This window comes from Oncorhynchus clarkii, chromosome 27, assembly GCF_045791955.1.
Source record: "Oncorhynchus clarkii lewisi isolate Uvic-CL-2024 chromosome 27, UVic_Ocla_1.0, whole genome shotgun sequence".
NCBI lineage: Eukaryota > Metazoa > Chordata > Actinopteri > Salmoniformes > Salmonidae > Oncorhynchus > Oncorhynchus clarkii.
The window spans coordinates 42,073,386-42,086,748 of record NC_092173.1 but is presented as its reverse complement, the minus strand read 5'-3'; the positions used below and the strand labels follow the sequence as shown (position 1 = coordinate 42,086,748).

The 13,363-nt window shown below is 44.2% G+C and overlaps 1 protein-coding gene across 1 annotated transcript in view; it reads left to right on the top strand.

The window, feature by feature from the left end:
* Positions 1-13,363, top strand: part of LOC139386206 (small G protein signaling modulator 2) — a 225,032-nt gene that overhangs the window by 146,796 nt on the left and 64,873 nt on the right. The window contains exons 8-11 of the mRNA XM_071131685.1: positions 5,164-5,288; positions 8,086-8,153; positions 9,373-9,536; positions 11,979-12,141. Of these exons, the coding sequence (XP_070987786.1) occupies positions 5,164-5,288; positions 8,086-8,153; positions 9,373-9,536; positions 11,979-12,141 (520 nt within the window). The remainder of the gene's footprint in view (positions 1-5,163; positions 5,289-8,085; positions 8,154-9,372; positions 9,537-11,978; positions 12,142-13,363) is intronic.

The window sequence follows — 13,363 nt, the reverse complement described above, 5'->3', positions numbered from 1 at the left end:
TCATACAAGGAGAAGACTGATCAGAGATGCAGCCAAGAGGCCCATGATCACTCTGGATGAACTGCAGAGATCTACAGCTGAGGTGGGAGACTCTGTCCATAGGACAACAATCAGTCTATCAGTATATTGCACAAATCTGGCCTTTATGGAAGAGTGGCAAGAAGAAAGCCATTTCTTAAAGATATCCATAAAAAGTGTTGTTTAAAGTTTGCCACAAGCCACCTGGGAGACACACCAAACATGTGGAAGAAGATGCTCTGGTCAGATGAAACCAAAATGTAACTTTTTGGCAACAATGCAAAACGTTATGTTTGGCATAAAAGCAACACAGCTGTACACACCATCCCCACTGTCAAACATGGTGGTGGCAGCATCATGGTTTGGGCCAGCTTTTCTACAGCAGGGACAGGGAAGATGGTAAAAATTGATGGGAAGATGGATGGAGCCAAATACAGGACCATTCTGGAAGAAAACCTGATGGAGTCTGCAAAAGACCTGAGACTGGGACGGAGATTTGTCTTCCAACAAGACAATGATCCAAAACATAAAGCAAAATCTACAATGGAATGGTTAAAAAAAAAACATATCCAGGTGTTAGAATGGCCAAGTCAAAGTCCAGACCTGAATCCAATCGAGAATCTGTGGAAAGAACTGAAAACTGCTGTTCACAAATGCTCTCCATCCAACCTCACTGAGCTCGAGCTGTTTTGCAAGGAGGAATGGGAAAAAAATGTCAGTCTCTCGATGTGCAAAACTGATAGAGACATACCCCAAGCGACTTACAGCTGTAATCGCAGCAAAAGGTGGCGCTACAAAGTATTAACTTAAGGGGGCTGAATAATTTTGCACGCCCAATTTTTCAGTTTTTGATTTGTTAAAAAAGTTTGAAATATCCAATAAATGTCGTTCCACTTCATGATTGTGTCCCACTTGTTGTTGATTCTTCACAAAAAATATGTTTGAAGCCTGAAATGTGGCAAAAGGTCGCAAAGTTCAAGGGGGCCGAATACTTTCGCAAGGCACTGTACATATGAGATGAGTAATGTAGGGTATGTAAACAAAGTGGCATAGTTTAAAGTGGCTTCTAGGGAGTGTTTCCCAGCCACTGTGCTTCTACTTCTGCTTTGCTTACTCTTTGGGATTTTAGGCTGGGTTTCTGTGAAGCTCTTTGTGACAAGTCAAGTGCTGATGTTTTAAAGGGCTTCATAAAATACATTTGATTGATTGATTAACTGACCTCAGGGATGGTCAGTAAAGCGTTGGGGTAGTTGGTAAATAAACGTTGCTCCCGATATAATCCAGTCTGTTTGTCTCCTCCCTATACAATCCAGTCTGTTTGTCTCCCCCCTATATAATCCAGTCTGTTTGTCTCCCCCCTATATAATCCAGTCTGTTTGTCTCCTCCCTATATAATCCAGTCTGTTTGTCTCCTCCCTATATAATCCAGTCTGTTTGTCTCCTCCCTAAATAATCCAGTCTGTTTGCCTCCTCCCTAAATAATCCAGTCTGTTTGTCTCCTCCCAAAATAATCCAGTCTGTTTGTCTCCTCCCTAAATAATCCAGTCTGTTTGTCTCCTCCCTAAATAATCCAGTCTGTTTGTCTCCTCCCTATATAATCCAGTCTGTTTGTCTCCTCCCTATATAATCCAGTCTGTTTGTCTCCTCCCTATATAATCCAGTCTGTTTGCCTCCTCCCTAAATAATCCAGTCTGTTTGTCTCCTCCCAAAATAATCCAGTCTGTTTGTCTCCTCCCTAAATAATCCAGTCTGTTTGTCTCCTCCCTAAATAATCCAGTCTGTTTGTCTCCTCCCTATATAATCCAGTCTGTTTGCCTCCTCCCTAAATAATCCAGTATGTTTGTCTCCTCCCAAAATAATCCAGTCTGTTTGTCTCCTCCCTAAATAATCCAGTCTGTTTGTCTCCTCCCTAAATAATCCAGTCTGTTTGTCTCCTCCCTATATAATCCAGTCTGTTTGTCTCCTCCCTATATAATCCAGTCTGTTTGTCTCCTCCCTATATAATCCAGTCTGTTTGTCTCCTCCCTATATAATCCAGTCTGTTTGTCTCCTCCCTAAATAATCCAGTCTGTTTGTCTCCTCCCTATATAATCCAGTCTGTTTGTCTCCTCCCTATATAATCCAGTCTGTTTGTCTCCTCCCTATATTTTATTTTATTTATTTTTATTTCATTTAAACAGGTAGGCAAGTTGAGAACAAGTTGTCATTTACAACTGCGAGCTGGCCAAGATAAAGCAAAGCAGTTCGACACATTCAACAACACAGAGTTACACATGGAGTAAAACAAACATACTGTCAATAATACAGTAGAAAAATAAGTCTATATACAATATGAGCAAATGAGGTGAGATAAGGGAGGTAAAGGCAATAAATAGGCCATGGTGATGAAGTAAATACAATATAGCAATTAAAACACTGGAATGGTAGATTTGACAGTAGATGACTGTGCAAAGTAGAAAGACGGGTTGCAAAGGAGCAAAATAAATAAATAAATACAGTAGGGGAAGAGGTAGTTGTTTGGGCTATTTATAGATGGGCTATGTACAGGTGTAGTGATCTGTGAGCTACTCTGATAGCTGGTGCTTAAAGCTAGTGAGGGAGATAAGTGTTTCCAGTTTCAGAGATTTTTGTAGTTCGATCCAGTCATTGGCAGCAGAGAACTGGAAGGAGAGGCGGCCAAAGGAGGAATTGGCTTTGTGGGTGACAAGTGAGATATACTTGCTGGAACGCGTCTGTTTGTGGAATTGTATAACGGCTCCTCTATGAAACACAATACAGTGTGAAAATAGGCAGAAACTGCTTCTCCAATAGAAAGCCTTGATCAAACCTGCCTAGCGAGCGTAGAAAACACATCAGTGGGTCTAATTGTGAATGTGTGGACCGTCAAATCAAAAAGCACTACCTCAATTTAACGTTGTTTTTGACGAAAATTAATACTCCAGCACCCTCCCCTGTTTACAATACTCCAGCACTCTCCCCTGTTTACAATTCTCCAGCACTCTCCCCTGTTAATACTCTAGCACCCTCCCCTGTTTACAATTCTCCAGCACTCTCCCCTGTTAATACTCTAGCACCCTCCCTTGTTTTCAACACTCCAGCTCCCTTCTCTGTTTTCAATATTCTACCACCCTCCCCTGTTTTTAATTCTCCAGCACCCTCCCATTTTTAATACTTCAGCACCCTCCCTCGTTTTCAATAATCCAGGACCCTCCCTCGTTTTCAATATTCCAGCTCCCCTGTTTTCAATACTCCATCACCCTCCCCCATTTCCAATACTCTAGCACCCTCCCCTGCTTTCAATACTCCAGTACCCTCTCATTTTCAATTCTCCAGCACCCATCCCTGTTTTCAATACTCCAGCACCCTCCCCTGTTTACAATTCTCCAGCACCCTCCTCCGTTTTCAATTTTCAATTCTCCAGTAGTCTACCCTGTTTTCAATACTCCAGCACTCTCCCCTGTTAATACTCCATCACCATCCCCTGTTTTCAAAACTCCAGGACCCTCCCGTTTTCAATACTCTAGCGCCCTCCCCAGTTTTCAATACTCCATCACCATCCCCTGTTTTCAAAACTCCAGGACCCTCCCGTTTTCAATATTCCAGCACCCAGCCCTGCTTTCAATTCTACAGCACCCAGCCCTGCTTTCAATTTTACAGCACCCTCCCATTTTCAATACTCCAGCATCGATCCCTGTTTTCAATATTCCAGCACCCAGCCCTTCTTTCAATTCTACATTACCCTCCCCTGTTTGCAATAATCCAGCACCCTGCCCTGCTTTCAATACTCCAGCACCCTCCCATTTTCAATATTCCAACACCCTCCCCTGTTTTTAATACTCCATCACCCTCCCCCATTTTCAATACTCCAGGACCCTCCTCTGTTTTCAATTCTCCAGCACCCTCACGTTTTCAATATTCCAGCACCCAGCCCTTCTTTCAATTCTACATTACCCTCCCCTGTTTTCAATACTCCACTACCCTCCTATGTTTTCAATCCTCCAGCACCCTCACGTTTTCAATATTCCAGTACCTTCTCCTGTTTTAAATACTCCAGCACCCTTCCCTGTTTTCAATTCTGTAGCATCCTCCCATTGTCAATTATCCAGTACCCTCCCCTGTTTTCAATATTACAGCACCATCCCGTTTTCAATATTCCAGCACCCTTCCCTGTTTTCAATAATCCAGCACTCACCCCTGTTTTCAATACTCAAGCACCCTTCCCTGTTTTCAATATTCCAGCACCCTCCCCCTGTTTTCAATAATCCAGTACTTTCCCCTGTTTTCAATTATGTAGCATCCTCCCCCGTTTTCAATAATCCAGTACTTTCCCCTGTTTTCAATTATGTAGCATCCTCCCCCGTTTTCAATACTCTAGCACCCTCCCCTGCTTTCAATACTCCAGTAGCCTCTCGTTTTCAATATTCCAGCCTCCCCCTGTTTTCAAACTCCAGCACCCTCCCCTATTTTCAATACTCTAGCACCCTCCCCTGCTTTCAATACTCCAGTAGCCTCTCGTTTTCAATTCTCCAGCACCCATCCCTGTTTTCAATATTTCAGCACCATCCCGTTTTCCATACTCCAGTGCTCTCCATTGTTTTCAATACTTCAATACTTATAAGATTGGGAGGGATCTTAGACCATTCTAAGAATCCACAGAATCCTTCCAGATGCTTGATAACCTTCGTCTGTTCTTATGGACTCAATTAACAATTTCTTTGTTGATTTTGATTAGTGTATTGGGGTCTTTGTCTTGCTGGAAGACCCATTTGCGTCCAAGTGTCAGCCTCCTGGTAGAGGAAACCAGGCTTTTGACTAAAACGTCCTGGTACTGGGTAAAGTCCACGATGGCCTTGACCTTAACACAGGCTCCAGGACCAGTAGAAGAAACTAGCTCCGTGACATCATAATATTCACTACCATATTTTACCGTAGGGATGAGGGACATTTCTGCATATGCTTCTGTTTTTCAATGCTAAACCAACCACTGGTGTGCCTGGCCAAGAGCTTTATTTTTAATTTGACCGTAGCACCGCCTGAAGTTTGATAAACAGCATTGTTACTTAGAATGGAACCGGTGCTATGATCAGATGACATGAAAATAGAGCTCTTTGCCCCCCCCCCCCCCCCCCCCCCCCCCCCCCATAGAAGAAAGAGATGGAGGTGTTGCGGGGGTACCTGTCCCTTCACCAGTCAGGGGACAACCTCACTCTGAAGTGGACCCCTAACCAGCTCATCAACGGCACCCTGGGGGACTGTGACCTGGAGAAGAGGTAGGTTCAGCCCTGCAGGACATAGAAACATATTGTGAGGTGGTAGACCCTCCTATTTAACTGGTCTGTTACCCACTGAACACATTTCCCTGTCAGAGAGTTAAAGGGGAATGGAAACACTTTAGGAAGTAAATCTATGTACAGTTACAATTAGCTGGCGTTCTAAATCATTCCCCTTTAAGACAACCTCACCATTTAAACATTTTTTTTTATCTTATTTAACCTTTATTTAACTAGGCAAGTCAGTGAAGAACAAATTATTTACAATGAAAGTCTACCCGGGAAGAGTTGGTTTAACTGCCTTGTTCAGCGGCAGAGCGACAGATTTTTTAAAATCTTGTCAGCTCTGAGATTTGATCCAGCAACATTTTCCGTTGACTGGCCCAACGCTCTAACCACTAGACTACCTGCTGGTTACTGGCCCAACGCTCTAACCACTAGGCTACCTGCTGGTTACTGGCCCAACGCTCTAACCACTAGGCTACCTGCTGGTTACTGGCCCAACGCTCTAACCACTAGGCTACCTGCTGGTTACTGGCCCAACGCTCTAACCACTAGGCTACCTGCTGGTTACTGGCCCAACGCTCTAACCACTAGACTACCTGCTGGTTACTGGCCCAACGCTCTAACCACTAGGCTACCTGCTGGTTACTGGCCCAACGCTCTAACCACTAGGCTACCTGCTGGTTACTGGCCCAACGCTCTAACCACTAGGCTACCTGCCCCCCCCCAACAAGCAGGAGTAATGATGATGTAAACGGTCTGCAAGAGAAAGAGATAATTCAATGAATGCAATCTAATAACATGTATATAGAGGAATGTATTGGTGTAATGACGACCAATGGGAAGGAGGAATAGAACAAAGGACATAACATGTTACCTGAACAACTCAGTAATAACATTACAGGAAACAATACTAGCAAACTACTACTAACAGTAATAGTACACACACACGCACACGCACACGCACACACACACACACGCATGCACACACACACGCACACACACGCATGCACATACGCACACAAACACGCGCACACACACACGCGCACGCACACACACGCACACACACACACACGCGCACATGCACACACGCACACGCACACACACACACGCACGTAGACACACACGCACACAAACACACGCAAACACGCACTCAAACACACACACACACACACACACACATCTCAGTCATAACCACTACACTTTTACCCACACACTCCGTGAACACACTGCCGTAAATCCTCCTCTGATTTGCACTGGAATTCAACCCAGTTTGAGACTGGGTTCTATTTATGTGGAAGCAAGAGCGAACATGCATCGGCATTCTTAGCCAATCAGAGGGTGCATGATCCGCTCATGTTCACAGTGTGGGGCCGAGAGGGCACCAGCTGATTGGCTGAGACCTCAGGCTGTGCTGATCGAGATCGTTGTGCTAAGCTAAGTGGCTCCAGCCGGACATAAACAAACATGCACATACTGTAAAAAAAAAAAAATCTAGTTGATTCAACTAAATAAGTATGTTTAAAACATTGTATGTTAAATGCACTGTGTTTGTGGGTGTCCCTAAACACATTTTTGGCAAAGTTTTCTCAAGTCGGAGCTAAGATTTGGCTAGCTAAGGTTTTTTAAGTTCAGGTAACACTTTCACTGAAAGGTTAAGCAAACTAAAAAAAGGCTACTAAATAATTATTAGTTGAATGAACTATATATATTTCTTACAGAGCGTAAACAAGTGAAAATGTGAAAAAATGTCCTGCAGCGCCCTCAGCAGGGGTAATTCTCTAGACAAATTCATATATTTACTGTGTCAGCAAAATATATACTAACCCTAACCCTGGAGGACAGTGACCTGGAGAAGAGGTAGGTACACAGTGGTAAGGCACAGGGGCCCAGTCTCAGTCCCCGTCACCATCGTTTGGACCAACGTGCAGCGTGATCTGGATTCCACGTCTTTATTTACTGAAACACACAAAACAACAACGAAACCGTGACGACAATGGAGTGCTGACATTCAACTACCCATAAACAATATCCCACAAAGCACAGGTGGAACAAAGCTACCTAAATATGATCCCTAATTAGAGACGACGATTACCAGCTGCCTCTTAATTGGGAATCATACAAAATCACCAACATAGAAAAACAAAACTAGAACCCCACATAGAAATAATAAACTAGACTAAACCCCCAGTCACGTCCTGATCTACTCTACCATAGAAAATAAGGGCTCTCTATGGTCAAGACGTGACAGTCCCAAATGGCTGGGACTATTCTATTCCCTATGTAGTGCACTACTTTTGACCAGAGCACATACAGCCAATTCTTTATAAAGTGTGCTACGTTTGACCAGAGCCCTCAAAAGTAGTGCACTTTCGAAAGGGGTACCATTTCGGATGCATCCATCTTCACATGCTTGCTGTATATACATTGTGTATAATGTGTCGCCCCCTAACAACTACCAGTACACCCTGGATCAAGCTCTTACCCATGTCCAAATGGATTGGGTTTTTGTTTGATTAGTTTACCTTTTCATAAAATTTAATCATTTAATTCACTCACTTTTCTTCCACTCTCTCTCTCTCTCTCTCTCTCTCTCTCTCTTTCTCTCTCTCTCTCTCTCTCTCTCTCTCTCTCTTCTCTCTCTCTCTCTCTCTCTCTCTCTCTCTCTCTCTCTCCTCTCTCTCTCTCTCTCTCTCTCTCTCTCTCCTCTTTCTCTCTCTCTCTCTCTCTCTCTCTCTCTCCTCTTTCTCTCTCTCTCTTTCTCTCTCTCTCTCTCTCTCTCTCTCTCTCTTAGTATCTATTGGGACTATGCGTTGACCGTGCCTTTGCGACAGGTCGTGTGCATTCACTGTCACCAGCGACGTGAGTCTCCACACACACACACACACACACACACACACACACACACACACACACACACACACACACACACACACACACACACACACACACACAGACTATTACAGTCTATCTGGGTTGGAGGGGTTGACGCCCTATCCCCTACGTAGTGGCTATTTAACCAGGACCAGGGTGCTATTTAACCAGGGCTCCATAGGGAATAGAGTGCTATTTAACCAGGGCCCAATAGGGAATAGAGTGCTATTTAACCAGGGCTCCATAGGGAATAGAGTGCTATTTAACCAGGGCTCCATAGGGAATAGAGTGCTATTTAACCAGGGCTCCATAGGGAATAGAGTGCTATTTAACCAGGGCTCCATAGGGAATAGAGTGCTATTTAACCAGGGCTCCATAGGGAATAGAGTGCTATTTAACCAGGGCCCCATAGGGAATAGAGTGCTATTTAACCAGGGCTCCATAGGGAATAGAGTGCTATTTAACCAGGGTTCCATAGGGAATAGAGTGCTATTTAACCAGGGCCCCATAGGGAACAGGGTGCTATTTAACCAGGGCCCAATAGGGAATAGAGTGCTATTTAACCAGGGCTCCATAGGGAATAGAGTGCTATTTAACCAGGGCTCCATAGGGAATAGAGTGCTATTTAACCAGGGCCCAATAGGGAATAGAGTGCTATTTAACCAGGGCTCCATAGGGAATAGAGTGCTATTTAACCAGGGCTCCATAGGGAATAGAGTGCTATTTAACCAGGGTTCCATAGGGAATAGAGTGCTATTTAACCAGGGCTCCATATGGAATAGAGTGCTATTTAACCAGGGCTCCATAGGGAATAGAGTGCTATTTGGGATGCTGCCATTGGAGGGCTGTGTGTTTTATGACCGTGTCCATTAAGCTATAGATCAGTGGTTTTGAGGAAGTGTTAATTTCCTGGTGGTGGTTATTAAGTAAATGAGGGTTTAACAGGTCTGGGTGGAAGGCAGGAGGATATAGCTGCTCACTTCGCCTCATTTATCTTAGCGACTCCCACCCCTTCACTCGCCCCCATTACCGCTTGTCTCAATGTCTGTCTCTCTTTTCACACCCTTTCTTTCCATATCTACCTCTCTCTCTCTCTCTCTCTCCAACCTCCCCCTCTTTCTCTATCTCTCTCTCTACCTCTCTCTACCTCCTACTTCTGTCTCCCCCTTCTCTCTCTCCCCATCCCCCTCCCTCTCTCCCCCAATAGCTGACTGTGGTGGGACGTTGGTGCTGGTTAATCAGGATGGTATCCAACGCCCCCCCCTCCACTTCCCTCCCGGCGGCCACCTTTTGGCCTTTCTGTCCTGCCTGGAGACGGGCCTGCTTCCCCGCGGTCAGCTGGAGCCTCCACTCTGGAGCCAGAGAGGCAAGGTGTGTGCTATTAACCACTGGCCTCAGAACAGATCTAGTACAATAGCATATAAACAGAGAGGTAAGGTAAGTAGTGGTGTTGTAAGAACTGACCCCAGAACAAATACAACACCACTCTGGTCACAGAGAGGTAAAAGGCCATAATAATATTTACAATGACATTTTAGCAGACGCTATTATTAGTGTTAAGTGCTATGCTCAAGGGCACATCGCCAGATTTTTCACCTAGTCGGCTCGGGGGTTCGAACCAGCAACTTTTTGGTTACTGACCCAACCCTCTTAACAGCTAGGCTGCCTGCCACTCTATAATAATAATAATATATATAAACATATACAGTACCAGTCAAAAGTTTAGACACACCTACTCATTCAAGGGTTTTTCTTTATTTTTACTATTTTCTACATTGTAGAATAATAGTGAAGACATCAAAACTATGAAATAACACATATGGAATCATGTAGTAACCAAAAAAGTGTTAAACAAATCAAAATATATATTTTTTTATATTTGAGATTCTTCAAAGCATTTCAATTAAGATTCCACCCTTTGCATTGATGACAGCTTTGCACACTCTTGGCATTCTCTCAACCAGCTTCACCTGGAATGCTTTTCCAACAGTCTTGAAGGAGTTTTGAAGGATTGTGGAGGCCATATGCTGAGCACTTGTTGGCTGCTTTTCCTTCACTCTGTGGTCCAACTCATCCCAAACCATCTCAATTGGGTTGAGGTCAGGTGATTGTGGAGGCCAGGTCATCTGATGCAACACTCAATCACTCTCTTTTTTGGTCAAATAGCCCTTACACAGCCTGGAGGTGTGTTGGGTCATTGTCCTGTTGAAAAACAAATGATAGTGGGACTAAGTGCAAATCAGATGGGATGGCATATCGCTGCAGAATGCTGTGGTAACCATGCTGGTTAAGTGTGCCTTGAATTCTAAATAAATCACTGACAGTGTCACCAGCAAAGCATCCATCACACCATCACACCTCCTCCTCCATGCTTCACGGAGGGAACCACACATGCAGAGATCATCTTTTCACCTACTCTGCGTCTCACAAAGACATGACAGTTGGAACCAAAAATCTCAAATTTGGACCCATCAGACCAAAGGACAGATTTCCACCGGTCTAATGTCCATTGCTCGTGTTTATTGGTCCAAGCAAGTCTCTTCTTCTTATTGGTGTCCTTCAGTAGTGGTTTCTTTGTAGCAAATCAACCATGAAGACCTGATTCACACAGTCTACTCTGAACAGTTGATGTTGAGATGTGTCTGTTACTTGAACTCTGTGACCCATTTATTTGGTCTGCAATTTCTGAGTTTGGTAACTCTAATGAACGTATCCTCTGCAGCAGAGGTAACTCTAGGTCTTCCTGTGGCGGTCCTCACGAGAGCCAGTTTCATCATAGCGCCTGATGGTTTTAGCGACTTGAATAAACTTTCAAAGTTCTTGACATTTTCCATATTGACTGACCTTCATGTCTTAAAGTAATGATGGACTGTCATTTCTCTTTGCTTATTTGAGCTGTTCTTGTCATAATATGGACTTGGTCTTTTACAAAATAGGACTATCTTCTGTGTACCACCCCTACTTTGTCACAAAACATTTGATTGGCTCAAATAATTAAGAAGGAAATTAATTCCACAAATTAACTTTTAACAAGGCACACCTGTTAATTGAAATGCATTCCAGGTGACTCCCTCGTGAAGCTGGTTGAGAGAATGCCAAGAGTGTGCAAAGCTGTCATCAAGGCAAAGGGTGGCATCTTTGAAGAATCTTTTAACGCTTTATTGGTTACTACATGATTCCATATGTGTTATTTCATAGTTTTGATGTCTTCACTATTAATCTACAATGTAGAAAATAGTAAAAATTAAGAACAACCCTTGAATGAGTAGGTGTGTAGGTCCAAACTTTTGACTGGTACTATACATATAATATATTCCACTCAGCAGACACTTTTATCCAAAGCCACTTACAGTCAGTCATGTTGCGTACACGATACGTAGGGGTGGTCCCAGGAATCAAATTCACTACCTTTCTAACTGAGCTACCAGAACAACAGAACCGTAACTACAACAATCAACTATACATACTGTAAACTATAAATTGTTGCTGAATCCGGTGACAGTGTAAAACGTGTGTGTGTGTGTGTGTGTGTGTGCATTTATCTGTGTGTGTCTGTGTTTGCGTACGTGCATGCGCCTATATATGTGCGTGTGTGTGTGTGTGTGTGTGTGTGCATGTGTGTGTGCGTGTGTGTGTGTGTGTGTGTGTGTGTGTGTGTGTGTGTGTGTGTGTGTGTGTGTGTGCATTTATCTGTGTGTGTCTGTGTTTGCGTACGTGCATGCGCCTATATATGTGCGTGTGTGTGTGTGCGTGTGTGTGTGTGTGTGTGTGTGCATGTGTGTGTGCATGTGTGTGTGTGTGTGTTTATTCCAGGGTAAGGTGTTTCCTAAACTAAGGAAGAGGACCAGCACTGCCAGGCTGATAGATCAGGAGGGAGAGGAGCAGACTGCCAGGCTGGTAGATCAGGAGGGAGAGGAGCAGACAGCAGCTGACTACGTGTTCCGTATTGTCTACCCTGGACGCCACCACGACTCTAGTGAGTGACCCACTCCTCCCAAAACACACACACACACACCATCCTTGGACATGCATGATAGACTTCACTGTAAAAGTTATTCTTGTCCTCTCTGTCTGCTGTTGAGTGCGTCTCTTTGCATCTATGTTTATGTTTAGCAAACGGTAGGTATCGTTACGCAGGGAGAGAATGGACAGACAGTTACAGGAGCTATCTATCCTGAGCGTTCTGGATGTTTGAATTCACTATTTCCTTTGGTTTGTATGTCTGTCTGCTGTAAACTGCAGAGACTGCAAGCGGTAGAGGCTGTACACGGTAGAGACTGTACACTGTAGAGGCTGTAGACGGTAGAGTCTGTAGACGGTAGAGGCTGTAGACGGTAGAGTCTGTAGACGGTAGAGGCTGTAGACGGTAGAGACTGTAGACGGTAGAGGCTGTAAACGGTAGAGGTTGTACATGGTAGACTGTAAACGGTAGAGGCTGTAGACGGTAGAGGCTGTAAACGGTAGAGGCTGTATACGGTAGAGGCTGTAGACGGTAGAGACTGTAGACAGTAGAGGCTGTAAACGGTAGAGGTTGTACATGGTAGACTGTAAACGGTAGAGGCTGTAGACGGTAGAGGCTGTAAACGGTAGAGGCTGTAAACGGTAGAGGCTGTAAACGGTAGAGGCTGTATACGGTAGAGGCTGTAAACGGTAGAGGCTGTAAACGGTAGAGGCTGTAAACAGTAGATGGTGTAAGGATCCCTCCAGACCTATAGGTGGCGCTGTTCTGTATGTATAACACTGTTCCCTGTGTGTTTTACCCATGGACATTAAAACCAGTAGATGGTGATAGCGCTGACGTCATCCAGGTATTCCTATGGAAAACTCCAGATGGTGCATGAAGCCAGAAGTACTGAATGGCACCAGAAAAATCGCTAAGGATCATGGTCGATGTAGTCGTATTCATCCTGCCTGAGAGAGTCAACCTTAATAACTATGGAGCTTCCTCGTAGCCTGCCGGCCCGTGATTGGTCTGTGTCAGCACATGGTCCTGTGTGACGACAAATGCAGTAGTCAGAATGGATCATTATTTAATGAAATATCTCAATTTGTAGCAAACTGTAAAATAATTAAATGTGGTGATTGAACTTCATCATAATAAACGTTCTGGCGATTGTAATTTACATAGGCTTTGTAGGGTAAACTTTACACAGTAACCAGCCAGCAGAACTCGTGACTTCACACTCCAGACCGTACAC